A 25,413-nucleotide genomic window follows, 5' to 3' on the forward strand; every position below is an offset into this window, starting at 1 on the left:
CACTTAAGGACTTTACAAACTTTTCATATCTTTGTTCCAAAAAATAGAGAGTTCCAGGGCTGGCAGCTTATTTCCCTAGTATATTCCACTGTAAAGTCAAGAGGTTTGGGGAATGTTTTTGTTTGTTTTCTGGTTTTATCACTGATAACGATCGATACGGATTGCTCTGAAATGTCTGTTGCATGTGTGTTGGTGGTGTTTACCCACGTGGAGTCATCAGAGATTCGTTCTACACGTTGTATCCTGGAATACCAAAAGGAATTTTCTAGTAAGCAGAAAAACACACAGAATATGTCTTCACTATTGGGTAACTCTCAGATTCGTACCACTCAGAGCTTTTTGTAAAATTAGGCTAATGGGATGTTTAATATTCAGGATTATTGTCTTTCACTTACGTATCTAGTATTGGGTAATGTTTTTCCTGGGGAGCACATATTTTTGTCGAGTCCTCTGTTCTCGGACTTGACACGGTCTTCTAGAGGAAACCAGAAGTCGTGGCCCTAAGCCTCCTCTCTCCAGGACCACTCCCTACCATCTAAGAACTACACACATGTTAATTCTGTTTCATGTTCTGTGATTCTGTGGTGGACTCAATGCTTTCAGAGCCTGGAGTTCTACTTGCTTGGGTTAGTGGCTCTAATGAAGTGCTAAATTGGCTCTTCACCCCCCAGACGGATCAGAAGCAGCAGAGGGGAAAGGGGGGCTCCCTTGCTGGAGAGGTCCCCTCGCACCTGTCACATCAGCCGCCAGAAGAACTACGCCGGAAACCTGTGTGTGAAATACCACCTGCTCTTCGTGCAGAGCGAGGTCAACCATTTGAAAGTGCAGAGATCACTCAAGTCTCCTTTGCCAAAAATGTGCATTGTTCCCAGCTGTAAGCTTGTGAGGCCTGATGCGTGTTTTAGCATGAAACAATAAAAACAGATTTATTTTCATTTAATAGAGTTGTCCCCCAGGCCTGGATTTTTTTTTTTTTTTTTTCTCAGTAGCTGGTTTGGAGAGGGCAGTACTTTTTCATAGATTAAATGTCAACATCGAGCATTTCATTTTCCCCAAAGGGATGTAGCTCCTGGCAGCTGTTCTAGTCATCCAGAAGGGAGGGCTGGGAAGACAGGAATCACTTGGTTAGATGGGTGGGGGCAGAAGCAAGTAGCACTTCCCGTGCACACGGCGCAGGCTAAGTTCAGCTCTGTGGAGCAGACTCTGGTTGTGCAACCACGTGGGCCCAAGAAGGCACCTTGGCTGGAAGCTTCTCTGCCTGTGCAGTGCTGAGGTTAACTGCGCAGCCTTGAAAACCTCGCTGCCTGTGCCACCAGCTGTGTGGCCTCAGGCAAGTTGCTTAACCCCTCTGTGGCTCAGATCCCTTTTCTGGAAGATGGAGATAGACCACCAGCTTGCCAAGAGATATTAAGGGTAAATGTCTCAAAATACGCAGACGGCTTTGAACAGTGCCTGGCACACGCAAGCGTCCAATAAAATTAGTGTTTGACCACCTTCATAATGTTTGCCATCTCCACCAACCATCCATGTTATTTACTTAATTTTTCTACTTTAATTGACTCAATTTTCATCTAAAATTTAATTTAAAAAAATTTACATCCCAACTCTACATGGAAAACTTGTATAATTTGCTATAAATATAAAGTAGCCATACAGTAGTCATAGCTCATATTTACTGAGTCCTTGCTTCTTGCCAGGCACTGTGCTAAGTGTCTCGATTTCTAATCCTCACAGCCCTGTGAGGTCAGCACTATCACTTACCCCTGCATAGACGAGGACACTGACACGGAGAGAAGTTAGCAAACTTGCCTACAGCTGCATAATTAGTAAATAGAGGAGACATTTCAGGCTTCAGAACTCAGGCTCTTCAGCGCTGTTCTGTGCTGCAGCCCTAACAAAAACAAGAGCATTCGATTCACATGGTAGATGATTGCTCTCTTAGCTTCCTACTGCTGCTGTAATCAATTGCCACAAACAGGGTAGCTTAAAACAACAGAAACATAGTCTGACACAGTTCCGAAGGCTGGAAGTCCAAAATCAAGATGCTGGCAGGGCCACACTCCCTCCAAAACCTCTGGGGAAGGATACTCCCTTGCCTCTTCCAGCCTCCGGTAGCCCCAGGCATTCCTTGGCGTGGGGCAGCCTCCCTCCAATCTCCACCTCCTTCTGCAGGTGGCTGTCCTCCCTCTGTCTCTATTTCTGTGTCTTCTCTTATAAGGACACCAGTCATATTGGTTTAGGACCTACTCTGATGACCTCATCTTAACTTTATTACATCAGCAAAGACTCTATTTCCAATAAGGTCACATTCACAGGTACCAGGAGTTGAGACTTGATGTTATGTTTTGGTGGAGGGGTGGGAGGTAAAGGACACAATTCAACCCAGAACAGTTGCCTACCGAAGGCTTTGAGCCTGGGGCCTGAAGACTTGCAAGTGCTGGAGGTTCAAAAACAGTACCAACCTGAGACTGTGTCCTTCAGCATGAGGACTGAAGAGTCAGGACAAGGGAAGAACGATGGCTTGTAGTTTCAGTGACATCATTCAGTGCCCAGTCCGGATGCTAACTAAAATTAACCATCTCCTGCCCCACTGCTGATACTTTGGGGAAAGTGGCTTGGCACACATAAGAAAGCCAATAACAATTCTTCCAGTCTTTTAGACATCCCTCGTGAGAAGGATGGCGTAGAAATCTGGGCAGTGCAGGGATGCAACTTTCCAAAACTCCAGGCAGGGGGTGTGCACAAAACTCACCTTTGGATATGCAGTATATGGCTGGACTGGAATAGCAACTTGACAGATAATAATGCCTTTATCAGGGGAATGCATAAAGAAAGGACAACAGTAGAGACAGTAGGGAGAAAATAATTTATTCTCATACTGTTTCTGTGAAAACTTAAGAAACACAATCTTTCTACTAAGAGGAGTTTGAGAGGAGGGTGTGGGGGGAGTGAGGAGGAGGAACCGTCTTGCTCTGTCAAATGAGGGTATCCTTAGTCGAAGGGACTGCACAGATTTCATACAGTTGGGAAGTCCTCATCTTGAGTTCCCGGGCCACTTGACAGATGGAAAAAGGCCAACAGCAGTGCACCGCCAGCCAATCCTCACACAAAGTGCCCTAGGGCAAGACCAGGATTCTATCACAGTCTCTGTTCTATCACAATCACACAGACTTGTCCCCACTCCCCCAGGGACCTATATTGTGTTACCTGCTGGCCCGCTGCCCACTGCTTCAAAGATCCTCCAGCCTCCTTGAGTCAACACCCCGGGGCCCCAGGTTGCCCAACTGCCAAGCACTTCAATTGCTAATCAACATCTGCAATTTAGAGCTCTGTCCTTAGGACTATTGATATGGGTCTCAGACTTGAAAATCCCTGACTTCTCTATTGATGTCTTGGTTTTTCTCTCTTAGGACCTAATATTTATAATTATTTATTTCTTTGGAGTAGGTATAATAAATGCACATGGCGCAAAATTCCCACAGTAAGAAGAGACAGAAAGTAAAAAATAAACCCACTCTATAGCTGTCCGAACTTATCAAGTCACCTGCCTGGGGACAGCGATTGTTTCCACTTTACCGTATACACCCCTAGATAAATTCTATGTCTACATAAGCATATTCTTTTCATGTAAATAATTGCATACTTCTGTGCCTCTTTTTTTTTTTTTTCACTTAAAAATATATCGCAGGAGGCTAGGCATGGTGGCTAATGCCTATAATCCTAGCACTATGGGAGGCCGATGGGGGAGGATTGCTTGAGGTCAGGAATTTGAGACCAGTCTGAGCAAGACTCCATCTGTGCCAAAAATAGAAAAATTAGCTGGGCCTGGTGGCACATGCCTATAGTCCCAGCTACTTGGGAGGCGTAGGCTGGAAGATCCTTCGGCTCTAGGAGTGGCTATGATGACACCACTGCACTCTAGCCTAGGCAACAGAATGAGGCCCTATCTCAAAAAAAAAGTAAATCTAAACAGCTGTCATACTATTCTTGGGTACTATTCTTGTAATTTTTATGTAAGTTTAAAATTATTTCCATTGGAGGCTGAGGCAGGAGGAAAGCTTGAGCCCAGGAATTTGAGGTTGCAGTGAGCTACGATGATGCCACTGTTCTCTACCTGGGAGACAGAGTGAGACTCTGTCTAATATATATATATATATATATATATATATATGTAATCTCAGGGATCATTTCATAGAATATATAAAAAGATGCCTTTTTTTAAACTATCCACATCTTAATATATGTAATTGTCTCTCCACTGCTTCTCATGCACCTCAGTTTTGGTTGTGCTGGAAACTGACTGGCTCTTTGTTTTTTTGGTTTTTTTTTTTGAGACAGAGTCTCACTTTGTTGCTCGGGCTAGAGTGAGTGCCATGGCGTCAGCCTAGCTCAAAGCAACCTCAATCTCCTGGGCTCAAGCAATCCTACTGCGCCTCAGCCTCCCGAGTAGCTGGGACTACAGGCATGTGCCACCATGCCCAGCTAATTTTTGTGTATATATATTTCTTTTGGTTGGTCAATTAGTTACTTTCTATCTTTAGTAGAGGTAAGGTCTCGCTCAGGTTGGTTTCGAACTCCTGACCTTGAGGGATCCACCTGCCTCGGCCTCCAAGAGTGCTAGGATTACAGGCGTGAGCCACCACGCCCGGCCCTGACTGGCTCTTTGAAGGACTCCCAGGGAACCCCATAAGTGAAATCTGCATATGTCACATAGGCTATATTTTAAGTCAGACCTCCCAAGTATATTCTCCAAATTTGGTATAATTCTGCCTGCCATCTTCTCTTGATGTAATTCGAGACAGAGAGACAGAAGTGTGCTGTTATTTCTCCAGATGGAAGGTGATGTGTGTTGGTTTAAGGAGTAAGACTAATCATGGCTACATGCTCCTACTCCTCTTTCATCAAAGCACAGCTCAGGCAGCACAATTTGTCCAATGGGCTGGGGACAATGTGCATCATAATTTCCCCTTAGAAATGCCCTGCACAACATGGCATTTTAGTTAACTTATACTTCCTGGTAAAGAATGAAATCAAAACATTTCTTTCTTTCACTTTCCTTTATCAAAGTTTCCCACTAAGTGTAGTATGTTTAAGCATCCTCACCTACACATCTTTTTTGGTTTTTGGGGGGTTTTTTTGTTTGAAAAATCACAGGTTTGAAAGGCATCCAAGTTCTCATATAAATTCAGATTCACATATACCTTCAAAGACACTTACCTGTATTTTATGTCTCTCCCTGGTGCCAATTCTCAGTGCAAAGGTGGAACCAGGTAACAATGGCCAACAAAGACACTCTCCATAATGCCTGGCAATGTCACACTCAAGACATACTGGACAACACAGACCACAGAAACCTGTCAATAACCACAGTAAATAATGCCAAGGTTCTTAGATGTTCTTGAAGCGACTTCACATCTCAAAGGGCATTTTCAACCCTATGCCATCAATTTAATGCTGAAATCAGGGACTGATATTGAATAACCAATTCTCAAAACTCGGTGTATAAAGACTGTCTTCTTCTGTTAAACACTGGCAAAGCTAAAGCTGATACAATTCTGCTAGTATTGACTATGATAATTGTATTTTTTTCCTGTCAAGAGAAAAACATTAATTTAAAAACATTAAAAATTAATAAATTATTAAACATTAAAAACATTAAATAATTTTTAACAGTTAAATCATAACTGTTGCATGTATCTAATTTCAGTATTTAAAATTGACGAGTATATAGAATATTTTTGAATAACAGACATCTTTTTCTCTAAATGTGATTGAAAGGTCTGATTCTGCCTTCTATTCCTATCAGGGCTTTATTCTATTCCTCAGACCAGGTTACTGTAAATTTTGTTGGTTTTATGAAGCCTCTGACATCTGCCATTTTAATCTACAAACGATTACGGGCTTGGTATCTTGAACATCAACTGGAAACAACTTGTTATTAGTTCAAACAACTTGTTATTAGTTTATTCATCTTTAAGCAGTGACATTGTTTCTTACACATTCTGCAGGAACCTTCTAATAGAAGTTCTATTCTAAATATGTTTTGGGTCACAGACTCTTTTGAGAATATGATGATAGCTATGAATTCACTCCACAAGGGAAAAGAAAAATACATGCATACAGACATGCAAAATTGTGCATTCAATTTCATGGGGTTCATGGATCCACTGAAAACTACAGATTAAGAACTGCTTATTCACGCCTGTAATCCTAGCACTCTGAGAGGCCGAGGCGGGCGGATTGCTTGAGGTCAGGAGTTCGAAACCAGCCTGAGCAAGAGCGAGACCCCGTCTCTACTATACATAGAAAGAAATTAATTGGCCAACTAATATATATAGAAAAAATTAGCCGGGCATGGTGGCACATGCCTGTAGTCCCAGTTACTCGGGAGGCTGAGGCAGCAGGATTGCTTGAGCCCAGGAGTTTGAGGTTGCTGTGAGCTAGGCTGATGCCACAGCACTCACTCTAGCCTGGGCAACAAAGCAAGGCTCTGTCTAAAAAAAAAAAAAAATGGAAAAAGACCTGCTTACATACTTTTTGTTTTTTTGAGACTGAGTCACGCTTTGTTGCCCAAGCTAGAGTGAGTGCCGTGGCATCAGCCTAGCTCACAGCAACCTCAAACTCCTGGGCTCAAGCGATCCTACTGCCTCAGCCTCCCGAGTAGCTGGGACTACAGGCATGAGCCACCATGCCCGGCTAATTTTTTCTATATATATTAGTTGGCCGATTAATTTCATTCTATTTATAGTAGAGATGGGGTCTTGCTCTTGCTCAGGCTGGTTTCTAACTCCTGACCTCGAGCAATCCACCCACCTCGGCCTCTCAGAGTGCTAGGATTACAGGCATGAGCCACCACGCCCAGCAAAACTACTTATATACTGTTAAGATGTTACGTCATCTGTCATTGCAAAAGATGACAACCCTGATGAACACAAATAATGAGGACTATGAAACAGCAAAAATACCAAGCTAACCATCATCTTTGAAAACTGTATTCAATAAATATTTTATTGAGGCCTAATTTTTATACAAGAAGATGTACAGGTCATAAGTGTTCAGCTGGATGAGTTTCAACGAGCATATTCACCCAAGTAACCAAGCATGTAGAATATCGACCTCACTCCAGAGTTCCTCATGCCCCTTTCCAGTCAATTCCAGCCCTCCCGCACCCCACTGCATAGGCAACCACAGTCCTGATTTCTATTCTCATAGATGAGTCTTGCCTCTTCTTGGACTTCATATAAATGGAATCATGTTTACTTTTGTTTCTGGATTCTTTCACTCAACATCATGCTTTTTGATTCATCTATATTGTTACGTGAATCTGTAGATTGTCTTCTTTATTGTTGAATAGTATTCCATTGTATGAATATTCTACGAATTGTTCATCTATTATCCCAATGATGGACATTTGATTGTTCTGTTTTTTGCTATTGTCAATAAGATTGCTATGAATACTCATCTCTATGTCTTTATGTTTACATATATTTTTATATCACTTGGGTGGATTCCTGGGAGGGGAATTGCTAGATCATGGGGTAGATACATGTTTAACTCCTATAAGAAATGACAGACAGTTCTCCAAAGTATTTGTACCACTTTACAATCCCACCAACAATGTGGAGAGCTCTAATTGTGCCACCTCCTTTCCAACATTTGCCATTGTCCATCATTTTTATTTTAGCTATTCTAGTGTGTGTGAAGTCATAGTCACCATAGCCTTTTAGTGTATCAGACACAAAGGCTCACACACCATGACACCAGCACCATAGAAGAACCTCCTGTCAATGGACTGTCTCTGCCGACCCCTTGTTCTGCAAGAGCGAGTGCCACAAAGCCCCACTCCCAAATTCAGTAATAAAGAGACAGAAAACTCGGAATGCTGTTTTACCTTAGAACCTCCCAAGGATGCTCCAGGACCCTAGCCTGCTTCCACTTGGGTGCACAGTGGAAGAAAGTAGCACACGTGTACAAAGGGCATGCAGGCAGGGGGCAGCCAGGAAAGGAGCAGCCTACCTTCAAGGATCAGAACATCTATTTCATCTATTCCAGAATCTCAAGACAATCACTAAATCATCTACTGTACGGCATCACTTGGCCCAAAGCAAACTCTGAGTTCAGCCCCTAAAAGTCTGGGATACTTCACCCCACATTTAAAAACAATCCCAGAGAGATCAGCAGGCCCCACTCTGCACTGATAGCCGGTATGAACAGCTTAGAGGACAGCAAACAGCCCCCTAAACCTACAGGGAGTAAAGTGCTCACACTATATGCAACCTTGAGTTAGGGGAATTTGGAACTAATGGTACATAAAAATCAATCAGCTCTCACTTTATGTGTGGACTGTGAAACAGCGTAAATCCCTGCAAATAAAAAAATTAATCAAAATTTGTTAAAGCTGGCAATTGTAAAGCTGGCAAACTAAGTGAATAATAAATTGTGTTTACACAACTGCCTCAGCTGCACCGCTTTAACTGTTAAAGATAAATGCCCATCATCATTAAGAAGTATACTGTAAAGAAGTTGTTTATGTGCACTGGAACTCCAGTAGCATATTTTTATAACTCATATGCCTTTTTAAAAAACACATACCTTTATTTTTATTTTTAATCTCTTTTGTCACATGTTATCTAAGTGTTCATTAGGAAGTGGTACTGGATGCTGAAGGAAACATACCTCAAATTCAATTACCATACTTCGAAACAGAAGTCAGAGGTGATTACAAAAAACACTAGGAAGGACAAATTTTTATTATATAATGCTAATATTTATACAGGTTTTTTTTTTTTTTCTTTTTTGAGACAGAGTCTCTCTATTGCCTGGGCTAGAGTGTCGTGGTGTCAGCCTAGCTCATAGTAACCTCATACTCCTGGGCTCAAGTGATCCTCATGCCCCAGCCTCCGAGTAGCTGGGATTACGGGCATGCGCCACCATGCCCGCCTAATTTTTCTATATATTTTTAGTTGTCCACCTAATTTCTTTGTATTTTTAGTAGAGATGGGGGCTTGCTCTTGCTCAGGCTGTGGTCTCCAACTCCTGAGCTCAAACGATCCTCCTGCCTCGGCCTCCCAGAATGCTAGGATTATAGGCGTGAGCCACCACACCTGGCCTCCAGGTTTATTTTTAAAAAGAGAGGAAACATGGTTTCCTTTTCTGTAATGTTTCATTTTTTACAAGATAAATGTAGTCATGTGTTATTAAAGAAAAAAATTCTTTTTTTTTTTTTTTTTTAAGGAACTCAGATTCAAAGGGAATTTGAGCCATAAAGTCAGACTCTTCCTCTTATACCCAACGGCCTGGTAGTTAGGTAAGCACTCACAACCTAAATGATCCTGGCCTGTTCCCTCAAATGGGCCACACCCTCCTGCATGGAATATTGCTCATTATTCATCCTTCTAATTCATGGGGGAGTAAAGATAAAGAGAAGAAACCTACACAAAACCAGAATGAGGAAGCCCAGAGAGCGGAAGTAGGAAAGGTGGGTAGAAATTGCAGTGAGGCACATTTCAGATCAATTATTATGAAAAGGCAGAATTTCTAACAATAAGAGATGCTCATAAAAGAAATGTGGCCCCCTCATGCATTGTCAGAGGGAAGACAAATTAGTATAACTTCTAAATGGAAAGCCATTTGGCAACAGCTATCAATATTTAAAATAGCACGTACTATTTGTGCAGCAGGTTTACTCAACAGATATACTCACACACATGTGAAATGACATCTGTACAAGGATATTTATACAGCATTGGTTTGAAGAGCAAAAGGTCTGGAAACCACATAAAGGTTCACCAGTGGAGATTTCTGGTTAAATAAACTATGATATATTCATACAAAGGAATCTTTGAATCAATTTAAGAAATTAGTTCTAGATTTGCTATTATAATCTGATCAACCAGATATATTGTTACATTAAAACAAAACAAAGATGCAGAACAGTTTGTGTTTACAAGTCTACCATTTATGTAAATTATACACATACAAGTAAAAAACCTGGAAGACAGGCCGGGCGCTGTGGCTCACGCCTGTAATCCTAGCTCTTGGGAGGCGGAGGCGGGCGGATTGCTCAAGGTCAGGAGTTCAAAACCAGCCTGAGCAAGAGCGAGACCCCATCTCTACTATAAATAGAAAGAAATTAATTGGCCAACTGATATATATATTAAAAAAAAAAAAAACAAAAACCTGGAAGACTAGATACCAAAATATGAACAATAATTTTTTCAAAAGCTAGGATTACAAGATGCTTTTTTCTTTTATAGCCTTCTGCATTTTTCTTCTTACAATGACCATATAATACTTTTATAATAAAAATCTATTTTCATTATATAAATTTTTATATCCTTATAAGTACACAGACTATATCTGGACTCAGGTAAGAGTAGTTGCCTCTAGAGAGAAAAACTAGGTGGATAGAGAGCAAGGATGGAGTACTACTTGTTTTCCATCTACAAAACGGGTAGGTACTTTTGAATTCTGCATTACATGCATAGTGACCTATTCAAACTATATTTTTAAGCACTGAGCTGGCTCCAGGGAAATGAGCCCTTATCCCTGAAGTACTCAAAATGCTGAGGCTGCCAGGGCATTGCCAGGCATGTTGCACAAGGGATTTAGGCAAACAGAGGAGGGGCCAGACCAGCGGAGCCCCAATATCCCTTCTAACTCCAAGGCTCCATGATTCTTTCAAACAAGTGCAAGAAAGAAAGAAGCAAGTAAGAATACAGATGAAAATTCATTCATTTATGTGTCATTCAGGAAATATTTTTAAGTGTCTCCTATGGGCCAGGTGCTCTGCTGGGCATCAGAGCAATGAACAAGACAACAGTGGTCCCTGCTTTCAGGGAACCTACGGTTTACCTGAGCCTACAGTTTACCATCCTCTATCATTTCCTTTCATAACTCGCTAATTTTATTTCCTCCATGGAATTTATCACAACTGTAATTATTTTTTATTAATTTGTTAATTGTCCATCTCCTCTAAGAAACCATGTGTCTTATTCACTAATATGTCCATAACACTTAATATATTGTGCCTATGCATGGGTAGGAACTCAATAAATATTGGTTAAATCACGAACCAGTGTTGATTACACCTGCCACATAAACATTCTTTGGGGCAACATACACATTTCCAAAGCTGGACTACCCAGTCTTTTACTCATGATGCCTTTTACCTATAATGGCATTTAGCAGCCACTATTTCACCTTGGTTTCATCTTCACATCCGAGCTCTCAGCTACCCTATCTTCAAAGGACACAGAGATACCCATTTGCTACTCCCAGAGCAGTGTAGATTCAGATAAAAGCACAAAGGTGGGAAGGAGAAGGCAGCTGAAAAAATATAATTACAAGAAGATGAAGAAGCAAAATGTCAAAAAGAAATGGAAATCACTGCTGTGAATAATACACCGTTTGCTTAATGGATGACAAATTATAGCAATAAGTCTCAGCATTTGATGGAAAAATGTCCCAGGATGGGAATCTGGCATGGAGCAGTCATGGGAAGAAGCTCTCCTTTTGTTCCCAAGTCTGTCGCAACTCTTTACACAGTGATTTATTTCAAATAAAACTTTGCGGATGAAGCAATCCACAATTAAAAGTCTTTTTAAACAAGGACAGGAAGAAATGTAAGATTCATAGCACTTATGTTCCAGTTGCATCTTCAGAATTATGGTACAGATAATGAGTGTATAAAGTAATATTACCTTTAAATTTTCTTCCAAGATGATTAACTTAAAGACACTATGAGCAGTCACAAAATGGGAGCTCATCTAGGGAAAAAAATTAGGATACAATATTCAAGATCACCTTGCACTCTATCCATGTCGTCTCCTTCATAATTCATGCCCAATTATAAAGAATATTGTATTTTTCCACATCCTTCCTTCTCCCCTTGTCACTAGAATGAACTCTCAAGTGAACAACCAGGAAATCCATGGGAAACCCAGTGTGGTTGGTGCCCTGAGCATTGATTGGGGGTTGAGAGCAGAACTGAGCAATGCAGCAACATTTAAGGTAAAGAGAATGCGGAGTTGTTCTTTGACAAGCTTTTAGTTGGTCTTTGGATTGGGTAGAAATCACACTGCAGCATCCCATCTAAGCCTTCTGACTCTACTCTTTGCTCTCAACATGCTGAAGGATAATAAAAACATATAATAACAATAATATGAATACCTAAGATTCACTAAGTGCATTGTCATGATATCTGTTGGAATTTTCCTGGTAACAGCACCCCAATAGTAAATTGAGTAAATTATCCCTTCGTTGTCGTGAACAGCGTTGGTAGGACTGTCATTAAGAGTGCCCTGGGTCCTTGCCTGCGAGAGTGGCCACTGTGTTGGTGCTCTGGGGCTTGGACCCTTAAAAAAATAAAAAAAAAAATATAAAAAAAAAAAAAAAAAAAAAGAGTGCCCTGGCCTAGACAATGAGTAGATATCTGACCCTAGCTAGGTAAATTGAGCTGCTTCTGCTGAAACATCAATTTTCAGACAGGCTAACACAAGGATAAAGACACCTGACATTGACCAGACTGTCAGCTAGCACCAATAATGTCCCTCCTGGGCTTGGTTTTTAGCTGATTCTTTGATTCTCTGAGTGACCCCATAGCCTGCTAATGAAATCCAATGTTTCCTTGTGTATTAGTTTCCTAGGGCTGCCATGACAAAAGACCACACAAATTGGGCAGCTTAAAACAACAGAAATTATTCTCACACTGAAGAACTACGGAGGTTAGAAATGTGAATTCAAAGTGTTGGCAGAGTTGGTTCCTTCTGGAAGGGTTCTGGAGAAAATCTGTTCCCTGCCTCTTTCCTAGCTTCTGGGGGTTGCTGGTAGTCCTTGTTGTTCTTTGGCTTTGTAACTGCATCACTCCAGTCTCTGCCTCTGTCTTCACACCGTCTTCTGCCCTGTGTGTCTGTGTCCAAATTTCCCTCTTCTTATAAGGATACCAGTCATTAGGTTGGAGCCCACCTTAATACAGTATAATTTTATTTTAATTTGACTACATTACAAGGACTCTATTTCCAAAGGTCACATTCAGAGGTGGCAAATGAACATGAATTTTAAGGGGACTCTATTCAACCTAGTATGGCTGGAAACCAAAAATCCCTAAATGATCCAGTTACGTTCCAAACCAGTGTTAAGAGGGGGTTCTACACATTATCTGCTTTAATCTTTTTTTTTTCCTTAACATGATGTCTCAGTGGCAAATCTGCTTTAATCTCGACAACAACCCTTGAGGTAAGCACCTTTATTATTTTCATTTTAGAGGTGGAAAAATGAAGACCCAGAGGATTTGCTCAGGGTTACAGGGCCTGTAAGAGGCAGTTAGGATTCAAGGTGAGGTCTATAGCTGATACAAAGCTGTCCTCTTAACCACTGCATTATCTTCCAAGCTTTGCCCTAGTTAGAAGTACACTGATGTTCCCCCAACCCTCAACCATAAGCTATGAAAGGGAAATGGTCCACTTATATATTGATCTGGAGCCAGATCTCCACATTTCTGCATGGGTACTCTACCTTTTCTGTACCTTGGTACTGGATGACAACCAAAGTCATGAGAAGAACAGAGAAGCAAGAAGAGTCCTGAGAGAACCAGAGAACAGCTTCCATAATCCTCTGGTCAGAAACCCACCTGGAGGCCGGGCGAGGTGGCTCATGCCTGTAATCCTAGCACTCTGGGAGGCCAAGGCGGGCGGATCGCTCGAGGTGAGGAGTTCGAAACCAGCCTGAGTGAGACCCTGCCTCTACTAAAAATAGAAAGAAACTAATTGACCAACTAAAAATATATATATGAAAAATTAGCCAGACATGGTGGTGCATGCCTGTAGTCCCAGCTACTCGGGAGGCTGAGGCAGAAGGATTGCTTGAGCCCAGGAGATTGAGGTTGCTGTGAGCTAGGCTGACGCCACGGCACTCACTCTAGCCTGAGAAACAAAGTGAGGCTCTGTCTAAAACTAAAAAATGAAAAGAAAAGAAACCCACCTGGACAGCAGTGGCAGGAAGAGACTTGCCAAGCTCTGGGTCAAAGGGAAAACTCTCAAGGCTGAATGAGGACTTGCTCAGAGCTGTCTAGGTGATCCACTCTCTGAGGCCTTAGGACAAACTCAGATCTTCCCAGAAGCCCACAGAGGATGGGGAGAGCTATATTCTTCAAAAATGTTAGATTTAGGGTGTGTTAGATTTTGAACTTATAAGACTGACTCTCATCCATCAAACAGTCTCTCCTCCTCCAAGAGAGATTCTGTGCTCCAGCTGCTCCTTAGGGCAAGAGCATCAGGTCTTGGAAAGGAATCCTAACACGTGGTACTAAGATGGGTCAGAATGTCCTAAGGGAAAGATAGAATCCATGTGCTTTGAACTCTAAACCCAGGGGAAAATCATGTAGCTTAAGGACAGTGCCATTTGTACCTCTTTATAGCTGAACCACTGTCTGAAAAGATTTCAGTCAACAAAAGGAGTTTCTTTTTGTAATTGTTCTTATTGTTATAAGAGTACTACATAGCCTTCATAGAAATATTGAAAAGAGAAAAGCAAGAAGAAAAATTATTCATCAGCCTACCGTCTAAAGACATTCGCCGTAAACATTTGTATTTGTATCCTTCCAGACATTTTTCTATATGTCTTCCCTTGAAAAATAATATCTACTGTGTATAGTTTTGCAATCTGCTTCTTCAACCTAAAATGTGTCCAAAACATCTTTTCATCTAATTAAATGTCATTTTACAGCATGACTTTTCATAGCTGTATAATAATTCATTGTATGGATGCCTCCTGCTGAACATTTAGGTTGTTCTAGGTTTTTGATGTAATAACCAATGCTATAAAATTCTATGTTCTTGCTAAATCTTTGCACATGATTTACTTCCTTAAACTAAACTCCTAAAAATGTAATTATTGGGTCAAAAGCTATGTAACACTTAAGGTTCTTTCTATATGCATTGCTAAACCATCCTGCAGGAAGGTTATACTGATTTACACTCCCACCAGCACTAAAAGAGAAAGCCCATTTTGTGTACCTTTACCAACAGTGAATTTTTGTCATTTAAAAAATCTTTGAAGGTACCATTTATTCTATGAAAGCCTCCACATTGCTGAAAAGCAAATTTTTTCCAGTCAAGGAATTCATTTGAGTCACTATAAGATTAGTCCATTTATTCTGAAACCATTTAATTTCTGTCCTTGTGCCTGACCACTCACTGATGTCTTGGGAAAGAAAATAAGTAAGGAGGAACTTAAATGGAAAGGCAAAACGTACAAATTCTCTTATCTCTGCAGACACTGAAGAGGCCAGTGCTCCAGTCCCCACCGGTCTGGACAACGGCTGTGATTGTGGTCCTGCTGCTGGCTCCACGGACAGGCTGCTTCACCACCACGCGGGCTGGTCCGTGGCTCCTGGAGGGTCGAGAGTGATGATTAACGTGGAACAAAGATGCGTCAGAACAGCAACCATTAGGCAAAGACAGAGTGTTGAAAAGGAGATAGAGACCCAGTGATGCCAAGGGGCTCATAATTCACAGCCTAAACAGACTGCACTGTCTGCCTCCTTTCTTTCGTCACCCTTCTCCTCTGACTGGTTGCCCATCTCTATTAATGGCAACAATGTCCAGTCTACTTGTTCAGGGTTTCTCGGTACTGCATAATAAAGTCACAGATTTGGAACCAAGAGGCTTCAGTTCAAATCTCAGCATTCCACTTCCCGGAGGCTTAACCTTGGTTCAGTGGCTTCACTTTTCTGCTTTCCTATGGTTCAGATGAAGAAACTACCTCATGGGGTCATTGTGTTGATCAGAGGATGTATGATTAGTTTACTACACCTAGAGGGTGTGTAGCAAGGTGACTCTGAGTGAGCTGCACCCCAAGGGTTTTGAACCTTTGTTGGAGAGAAACAGATGAGGAATTGGACTGGGTGGGCAGAACAAAACCTGGACAGGCTATAGACGTCCACATGCAGTATCACTGAAGTGAATAACTCAGACTTCAGAATATGTCTTGATAACAAACTACTGTACATTTGACTTAGTGGGGCAAAGTATAACTCTGGGTTGATTTCCTCTGAAAGGAATGGATATTCCCAGCGTCAATGCATTCTGAATTAGGAAATGAAGGCCCAGGGCTGGACTTCAAAACTGAGGTGAAGAAAAATGCCCTTCTCTTTCTGAAGCTGAAAGTCAGTTTTGCCTGAACTTCAACCATGGGGATACCTGGGGTGTTTGCCATAGTAACAGGTAAGCCGCACCTGGCCTCATGGAACAGGTGGGTCAGGAGTAGGGTAGAAGGGCACCAGAATGTGTCTGAGCCTGTACACTAATTAGTCTGTATTGTGCTTCTCTTATGGGAAGCCTCATTAAGGATTTGCATCTGGTTTCTGGTGTGCTATGAAGAATTAAAGAAAGAGCATGCCTCATACTTGAGACAAAACAAACAAGAGATAGCAGCATTTCTTCCTGTTACACTTGTGCTAATAATCACCAAAGTTCAGCACCTGGGACACAACAGCCTGCAGGCCAAAGCAGAACATTCCTAACCACCCTGAAGGCAACACCCTCATCTTGAAACCAGCTGGGGAGCCCTTTACCTCTGATTTTTGGCAGTAAAGTCAATGGGATTTCATAGTCTCACAATATGGCTTACACTGTTCTTGTTATTAAGATCCACATCTCTTTTTCATCCCATCAATACTGCTCATGTCCACACCTTGCCAAACATGACAGCACATTAGCTTGTTAAAAAAACAAATGCCCAAGCCTTACCCCAGACCAACTGCACAGGTTTCCAAGGATGAGGTACAGAAATCAGTAGCATAACAAGGTTTCCAGGTAACTCTTAAGCAGTCATCCTGATACCAGTGGATTGGAGATCACTGATGGTGACTGCAATAGCTTCCAAGTATCCCACTGGCTAGGTGGTGATTACAATGTAACAGAGATGGGAAAAAATAGACTAGGAGGTTAGGTAGGTTGGGAGAGACGAGGATGTTCAGTTTAAAGTGCCAGTGAGACATAGAGAGGACACCTAACAAAGGGCTGGAAATGCTGCAGCAAAGATTAGACGAAAGGAAGAGTTGGGAGTGCCTTGTCTAGAAGCATGAAGTGGAGCTTTGAAACACCCTATCCCTTCCATCCATTTGGCAGTATAGAAATATCCAGGTTCTAACAAGCTTTTCAAGAGCCTACATAACTGTTTGAGACCTGGAAAAAAGTATTGGCTCCACAACATTAAAACTGCAAAGGCCAGGCGTGGTGGCTTACGCCTGTAATCCTAGCACTCTGGGAGGCTGAGGCAGGCGGATTGCACCAGGTCAGGAGTTCGAAACCAGCCTGAGCGAGACCCCGTCTCTACTAAAAATAAAAAGAAATTAATTGACCAACTAAAAATATACATACAAAAAATTAGCCAGGCATGGTAGCGCATGCCTGTAGTCCCAGCTACTAGGGAGGCTGAGGCAGGAGGATCACTTGAGCCCAGGAGATTGAGGTTGCCGTGAGCTAGCCTGATGCCACAGCACTCACTCTAGCCTGGGCAACAAAGTGAAACTCTGTCTCTAAAAAAAATAAAAAATAAATAAAACTGCAAAATATAATTAATGCTCAATTAAACACAAAAATCTAGCATATGTCAATTTTATTATCAAATTAAGAATTCACAAGTATTTTACATTTGGAAACAACTTACAAGTTCTCTTATTTTGCAAAACTCCCAAATATGAATGGTTGCTGAGAAGCAGCAGTCGTAAATTAAATGAATTATTCATAGTCGAAATAATTTCAAAAGCACAATTATAAAAATCCTTTCACTTATTGTACAGCTAAATATAGATAGATATAATTTATGGTGTGGGTACATTTTAATATGTTTGCTATGATGTGAGTTAGTACCTATTGCTGTAGACTGAATTGCGTTCCCCAAAATGTATATGTTGAAGCCCTAGCCCCCAGTGTGACTGTATTTAGAGACAGGGCTCTTAGAAAGTAATTAAAGTTAAGTGAGGTCATAGGGGTGAGATCCTGGTTCAATAGGAATGGTAGTCTTATAAGAAGAGGAAGAGAAATAGATCTCTCTCTCCACCTGCATGTACGGAGGAAAGGCCATTTGAGCACACTGCAGATCAAGAGACCTCTCACCAGAACCCAAGCATGCTGGCACACTGGTCTAACTTCTAGCCTCCAGAACTGTGAAAAAATTAATTTCTCTTGTTTAAGCCATCCAGTCTATGGTATTTTGTTATGGCGGCCTGAGTAGACTAAGACATCTATGAAGATTTAACATTGGCCCTGAAGAAAGTACTTTTATATGTATCTTATTTCCTCTGCCCCCATGTGAGCTCCTAGAGGTTGGGGGCATAATGCTGCTCCTCCCTGCACACCCGGAATGCAGCACACACCCTGAAAACCTGTGCGTGATCATTATTTGTCAAATTGAATCAAATGGATTTACGTGTCTCTTTTGTCATATCCGAGTCCTCCTCGAATCTAGCTATAAACTATGTGACCTTAACTGTGCTTCATTCTCAAGTAAAGGCACAACTTCCAGGTGTGAACTGATGAAATACAAGCAGAAGGTAGCCTAAAAGCTTTCGGCATCCCCTCTACACAATCCAAGGCTCTTACCTCTCGATGTGATGCCCACAGCTGGGGCTTCCACCATTAGGCTAAGAGCTTAAATCATCTCTGATTTTAGTAGGGGAATTTCTCAGGCATGAGCACCTGGATTAGATTTTTTCCCTGAAATGAACCATTTACAGCTTACAGCCCTAGAATAAAATTTTTTGCTTCTGTCTCACCTTTCATTACAGTGAGGAAGCCTCTTTTCTATTTATTCCAAATCAAATAACAAGGAGGATAGCTTTTTCTGTGGTAGAAAAAAGTTGCTTATTTCTTTATCTGCCTCATTTTAGACTCAAGAAGAAATACATTATTTCTTTCCTTAATATCCTGAATCTTTAATGATTTTTATATTAAAATGTTTGAATTGACATACATTAGCTAAGACATTTCAATTCAAAATTATTGCTCATGTGTCATAATTAAAATAACCACCATAGCTACCCTCCACTGAGCACCTTCTACGTGCCACTAGTCCCATTAACTGACAGATTATTCAGGGGCTGCTACAGGTATCAGACTAAAGTAGCTGTTGCAGCTTCCTGAACAGTTTTCTATACATTACCCCAGGGAATTTTATGCTACCATGAATAGGAATGAGTTTGCAAACAGTGGGGAAAGCTGATGGCCACAGAGCTTTGCTAAATCAGAGAAAGCTGCCCATTTACCAACAAATTCAACACTATAGTTAGTAGAAAGAGCACAGATTTTAGATTTAGGCACACAAAAGTTCACATGTGGCTCAGCTATTTTCTAGTTGTTTATCCCTGGGAAACACAACTTCTCACAGCTCTCAGCTCTGGTCTCCCCCTCCTTAAAACTGGATTCAAAATATCCCTGCTCCACAGTTGCCAGGAAAATCATATACCTGGCACACAGTAGGCATACAGTCGATGGCAGCTGTTATTGTAACTTCAGGCTCCTGAACACCCCTCTCCCAGAGCATTCTGTACACTTTTCTGGGAAACAAAGAAAAGAGAAAGAAGGTCTGGGCGAGTTTTTCAGTCATCATAAGCACTACCCAAATGCCTTAAAATTCAGTCAGGATAATTGCCAGGCACAGGGGCGCACGCATGTAATCCTAGCTACTCTGCAGACTGAGGTAGGAGAATCACTTAAGCCAAGGAGTTCGAGACCAGCCAGGGCAACATACTGAGCAAGACCCCTATCTCTTAAAAAAAAAAAAAAATCCAGTCAGGGTGACCAACCGTTCCAGTTTGCCCAAGACTAAGGATTTTCCCAGAATGGCGAACTTTCAGTGCTAAAACCAGGGCAGTCCCAGGCAAATCAAGATGCTCCCTAATCCTCAGAAGTAGAGGGAGGCTTTAACTGGTGGGAAGCAGGAGGCTGACGCCTGTGAAAGTTTGATCTGCTCTTACTGAGTAACACGTTAGGGGTTTCATGAAAAACACTTCTCCTTTTTTGACTTCACTCTCTTCTAGCATTCCTGCTCTTCTTCTAGAAGCTAACACATGCCCCACTGCATGTCCCACATGCCTGGTACCAAATTTGGCCTGGAGTGTTTGATGTCACTCTCTTCCTTAACCACTTCGGTACGGCGCTCACCGGCCACGAAACCTTGCCCACAGCCAGCACTCAAAGTCCACACGATAGTGTGTACTGTCCATTGACGACGAATCCGTTTTGCTCGTGTGATGAAGAAAGCTTTAAAGCACTAAAAGCTTGTTTTACTTTACAGGCAGCTTTACTTGTAATGTAAATCAGAATAGGTAACATATACATATATGTTTTTTCACATTATTTTCAAATGTTCACAATTTTATTTTGATAAATGAAAAGTGAGAAAAGTCATATCATGGTGTCGGCCAAAGTCGACACTCGGCTGTGCGCCTTCATATCACAGCTGTCGGCTAAAGTCGAAGCTCGGTTCATCTGTGGCTGTCGACTATAGTCAATGCTCGTACCGAAGTGGTTAATCTAACTAGAAGTACTGCCTTCCACGCTGGCCTCCTTCATTATTTCAAACTCTTAACTGAAGCCAAAATTCTTGAGTTTTTATTTTAAAAGGGTAGAAATCATTGGCAGTCAACAAAAATAAAGTTTTACTTTGTCAGAGTTCAACATTTTAAGAACAAAGAGACACCCCCTCACCCAAGCCAGCCCTTTTCTTCTCACTAGCCAAGCAAGGCCAAAAGGAGCTAATCAGCTGCACCCTTTTCAAGTACACATGGGAAAGGATAGCAGCCACTTCCTTCCCATGCCCAGTTTTCTTTTTCTTTGCATCCTTATAAAAAGAGATTGATTTGCTCTCCAACCAAAGAGCAAAAGCTGGGGGAAAAAAATTCCTCCTACTCCCTACCTCAACTTGGAAATGAAATGTTGTTGATCTTCAGATGATACGAGCGACAACAGAGGTGAGTGTATATTGATTAAGGAAACATCCTGAGGACACTTAGAGAAGTAACTCCCAAACCAATTCATAATAAGTGTTTTCTTGTCACTTGGACTATCCTTTATCCTTTGGCAATAAGCTGATTCTAAATCTAGGTTCAATCCAAAGTGAAACAACTCTTGAAAGAATGTTCCCTTGATATTCTGGAACCTGAGGTCATAGCAGTGTAACTGCCAGACACCTTTTTTCTTTAAAGACAGCCACACACCCACCTGGACATGTTCATTTTACTAATCTGAAGGGAGATACTGCTGGAGATATAATGTAAGTGAAAAAAAGAAGAGAAGAAAAAAGACTTATCTTTGGTGGAAAAATCCCTTTGCGTTAAGAGATGCCTCTAGTAAACATTTATCTAGCCAAGTGTCATTTAACCTTTCCTTGGAAGATTCAGAAAGCTGCGGGTCTCTGCCATGCCATGTGCCTGAGAAGCAGGACCTCTCTTCATCCCCACGACTGCCAGTGCAATTCAGCAAGTATAAGTCCCATCGCTAACCCAAAAGCAGGGACAGAAAGGTCTTTCAGCCCAAGTATCGTATTTGAATCCATCCTCCAGGAAGTGGTCTCCCCAAGTTTGAGCTACGCTAGGTTGCCCCAACCTTGTTAGAACTTATAGAAATCATCTGCTCCTCCATAAACTTAATTGATAATGCCAGGAAAGTGATGCTGCTTTTCTACCCACCCCAGATGGAACCTAGTGAACAAATCAGGGGTTGGCTGGTCATGGCCTCCCAACAGCTCTGAATTCTCAGGGTCTTAGGAGCCTCTGAAGTATGCCTCTAGGACATTACCCTACAGATGTGTGAACCCCAGAAACACTGGGAAATAACCTTAGAAGACAAAAAATTAGGCAAAATTGCACACTGAGAGGAGGGATCTGTGATCATAATTCAGTATTATATTAAAAAGACAACAGGAAGATATTACCTTTCATCCCATAGAGAATGATTGCTTAGGGTTTTGAACTTCAAAGCATTTACTTGAACAGGGTTGCTAACAAAAGCCTATAATACCCTCCAAAGGCCTCACCTCATAATACCATCAGTGGGGGCTATATTTCAACATAATTTGGTGGATGGGGGGGGACAAACATTCAGACCATAGCAACAGGAGTTACATAAGCCTTAAAATATCACCTCACAGACTACTTATTAATTACAAAAAGGAAAAGTATACTTTTCCATGGAGAAATATGAAGATAGTAACCACATAATCACACTTACCATCACCAATAATGGAACAAACCCACAATGTTTGTCCTGATATGATGCAATGGGAAATATCAACTACGTAGTATTCTTGCCAAGGCTTTTAAATCCGATTCTAACCCTGAGAAAATACACAGACCCAGATTGTGAAGCATCCTACTAACAAGTGGCTTGAAGTAAAAAATGTTACTGTCACAAAAGACCAAAATAAAAAAATAGAAAAATTGTCCTAGTTTAAAAGCAATCAACAGACATAAGCCCAAAACATAACGGTTGGTCTTTGATTGGATTCTGTGGTTTTTAAAAAACACATTATTGATGAGACATTGAGGAAATGTGTAATTTTATTTCCCCAATTTTATTACGAAAGCTAATTTCCTAATATTATTGTATCATACTAAATTTCTTGGACATAATGATACGATAAATAGGAGAATGTCCTAGTTCTTAGGAGTTGCATACTAAAGTACTGAAAGTGCTGTGGTATCTGTAACTTACTATCAAACAGTTCAGAATTTTTAAAAAGTATATTCTAAATGCAATGTGGTATCCTGGATAAGATCTTGCAATAACAAGAAAATATTACTGGAAAAAGTAGTAAAATCCAAATAAAGTCTACAATTTTGTTAATAATAATGTTCCAATATTAATTACTTAGTTTTGACAACTGAACCAAAGTTATTTAAAATTTTAACAAGAGAAACTGGTTCACAGGAACTCTCTTTACTAAAGATGCAACTTTTCTATACATCTAAAACTTTCAAAATAAAAAGTTAATCTTAAAAATCTTAATTTTATTTAGAGAAAGATAAAGCAAATATTTGGCAAAATATTAACAATTAGTGACAGATGTATGAATATTTATTAGCCAAGTCTTTCAACTTTTCTGTAGGCTTAAAATGTGTCAAAATAAACTATTAAAGCTACAGAAGGTTAAAAATAAAATAATGGAAAAGATATCCCACAGAAACACTAACCAAAAGAAAACTGGTATCACTGTATTATAAGACAAAGTAGGCTTTAGACAAAAACAAAAAAAAAGAAGAGAAGGGAAAGGGAAAGGGAAAGGGAAAGGGAAAGGGAAAGGGAAAGGGAAAGGGAAAGGGAAAGGGAAAGGGACAGAAAGATAGATTACTAAAAAGAAATACATTATAATTAGAAAAAATTCAATTTACCAGAAAGATGATATAAATTTATATACATCTAATAACACGGCCTCAAAATATATAAAACAAGTGTCAGAAATATAAGAAGATATAGATTAATCCATGCTCATGAAAGATTTTAGTATACCTCTCAAAAACAGAAAAAATAGAGAAAACAAAATAAGGATACAGATTTGAATAATTCAATCTGCAACTCTGATCTAAAAGACACACAGAGGACTCTAAAATTGCAAAATACACATTCTTCTCAAGTTTACATGGAACATTAGTAAAGACTGACCATATACTGGGCCATAAAGCTAATCTCCAGTGCCCAAAGGAGGAATGGCGCAGGCTTTCTGTTGTGCTGGCAATGTGCCAATTCTTGACCGGTTGGTTGGTGATTACACAGGTGTTTGTTTTATTGATAAATTCCTTTTTTGGAGGTGGGAGAGACAGAGGGTCCATTTTTTATGTGTAAATTATATTTTTTTGTTGTTCACTCTTGGTGTATGTACATTGAAAAAATTTTAAAAAGCATTAAAATCCTTTAGAAAGGCACTAACATACTATCAATATAATAAGCACAATGTAGCCTACTTTTTTCCTTCAGCATTTCAACTAATTGCTGTTTCTTCAGTTGAGTACCAGATGAAGTAATGGGCTTACCTGTAGAGGCCTCCTTGTACAAAACTTGTGTATCTTTAAACATGAGAAGCATATTCGGCCTAGCAAGAAGCTCATTTTAAGAGAAACACACAGGAATTGAGATTCAGAGAAGAGGGGATCCATAAATCATAATTCACATTTAATCCAAAGCAGTATAGGTTCATAGGCTCATTTAATAAAATGGGCACAATCACTCACAATATTAAGAGTATTTTCCTTTCTCCCTTTTTATTTATTTTTTTGGCCAAGCATATGCAGTTTAGGTGGCTAAGTTAAACACAAGTAGGTTTGCTTTTACACATCAGGAAGCACTGCTTGATTTGGGGAATAAGGCTATGAAGATTAAAGACAGCAGCAAAAGAATTTAGAGGAATGCAAAGAAACAGCTGCCCCAAAGGAACCAATATAAAGGACATGATTATAGCTTATAGTAATCTTAAACCAATACACCCTGGTATATTCGTCGTCATCTTCATCATTGCTAATATTTACTTACTACTTCCTAGGCACTGTACTATATTTATGATTTTCCTAGATCAATTCATCTAACCATCCCACAATAGGCCTACAAAGCAGGTATGGTTATTAGTTCCAATTTATAGATGAAGACACTGAGGCTCTGAGTAATTGGCCAAGATCATCCAACTAGCAAATGGAAGAATTGGAAATCTAACCTACTGACTTCAGAGTACGTAATCTTACCCCACTATGCGATATTGCCTGCCTTCAGCAAATAAATGATGATTTGGACTTGATAATTTCTGAGGGATCATTCAGTTCTAACATTCTATGATTTACTTCAATAAATCCATGATAAAACATTCACCTAGGCCTGATAATCTTTAATTGTGGAGAAAAAATAAGAAAGCTCAATAAAATCTATTTATATGACTTCAAAGTCAGAACTCAGGTTCCCTTGGGTTATCAAAATGGGTCTTTCCCCATATTAAACCCATTGAAAAAAGAAATGGTTTTCTTCTTTGTCAGTCAATGCCTTACATTTTTTCCTCATATGAAAGACAGATGGCAGAGAGAACATGAAAACACATTCCAGCAAGAAATAAAAGAAAAAAATTTTAATATAATCATAGCATAACCCTTAAACACAATTGGATTGAAGACAAATTTGGTAAATGCAGATTCTTGGGCGGGGGGGGGGGGTCCTCTTTTAAAATGCCTAAATTTAGTGTAGATGAAATAAACTTATAAACTCTTGATATTAGCCTTGAATACTGGTGGTCATTTGAACATATTAAAGCTTTAAAAAGTCTCACAGAATGCAGGACTTATTTGTTCTTCATACAAAATAGTTAGCGATCATAGTCAAGTCAAAATATTCTCATTTAAATCATTGAGATTTCCTTGTATAAAAATGCAAAAGT

The 25,413-nt window shown here is 40.4% G+C and overlaps 1 protein-coding gene across 1 annotated transcript; it reads right to left on the reverse strand.

The window, feature by feature from the left end:
• Positions 1 to 1,535: 1,535 nt before the first annotated feature.
• PLAC8L1 (PLAC8 like 1) lies at positions 1,536 to 24,954 on the reverse strand. Its single transcript, XM_012774167.3, has 4 exons — positions 20,920 to 24,954; positions 15,254 to 15,390; positions 5,218 to 5,354; positions 1,536 to 3,116 (listed from the first exon to the last, which is right to left on the reverse strand). The coding sequence occupies exons 1-4, from the start codon at positions 21,039 to 21,041 to the stop codon at positions 2,976 to 2,978; spliced, it is 537 nt and encodes a 178-aa protein (XP_012629621.1). The 5' UTR covers positions 21,042 to 24,954; the 3' UTR covers positions 1,536 to 2,975.
• Positions 24,955 to 25,413: the final 459 nt, after the last annotated feature.

This window comes from Microcebus murinus, chromosome 21, assembly GCF_040939455.1.
Source record: "Microcebus murinus isolate Inina chromosome 21, M.murinus_Inina_mat1.0, whole genome shotgun sequence".
NCBI lineage: Eukaryota > Metazoa > Chordata > Mammalia > Primates > Cheirogaleidae > Microcebus > Microcebus murinus.

Coding starts and splice junctions, on each gene's coding strand:
- PLAC8L1 (XM_012774167.3), bottom strand. CDS start 21,041: ATGAATTGGTTTGGGAGTTACTTCTCTAAGTGTCCTCAGGATGTTTCC. Junction 5,355..15,253: donor CTGCAGAGATAAGAGAATTT/GTACGTTTTGCC, acceptor GGTTATTGACAG/GTTTCTGTGGTCTGTGTTGT. Junction 3,117..5,217: donor GGGAGAGACATAAAATACAG/GTAAGTGTCTTT, acceptor GTCTTGCCCTAG/GGCACTTTGTGTGAGGATTG.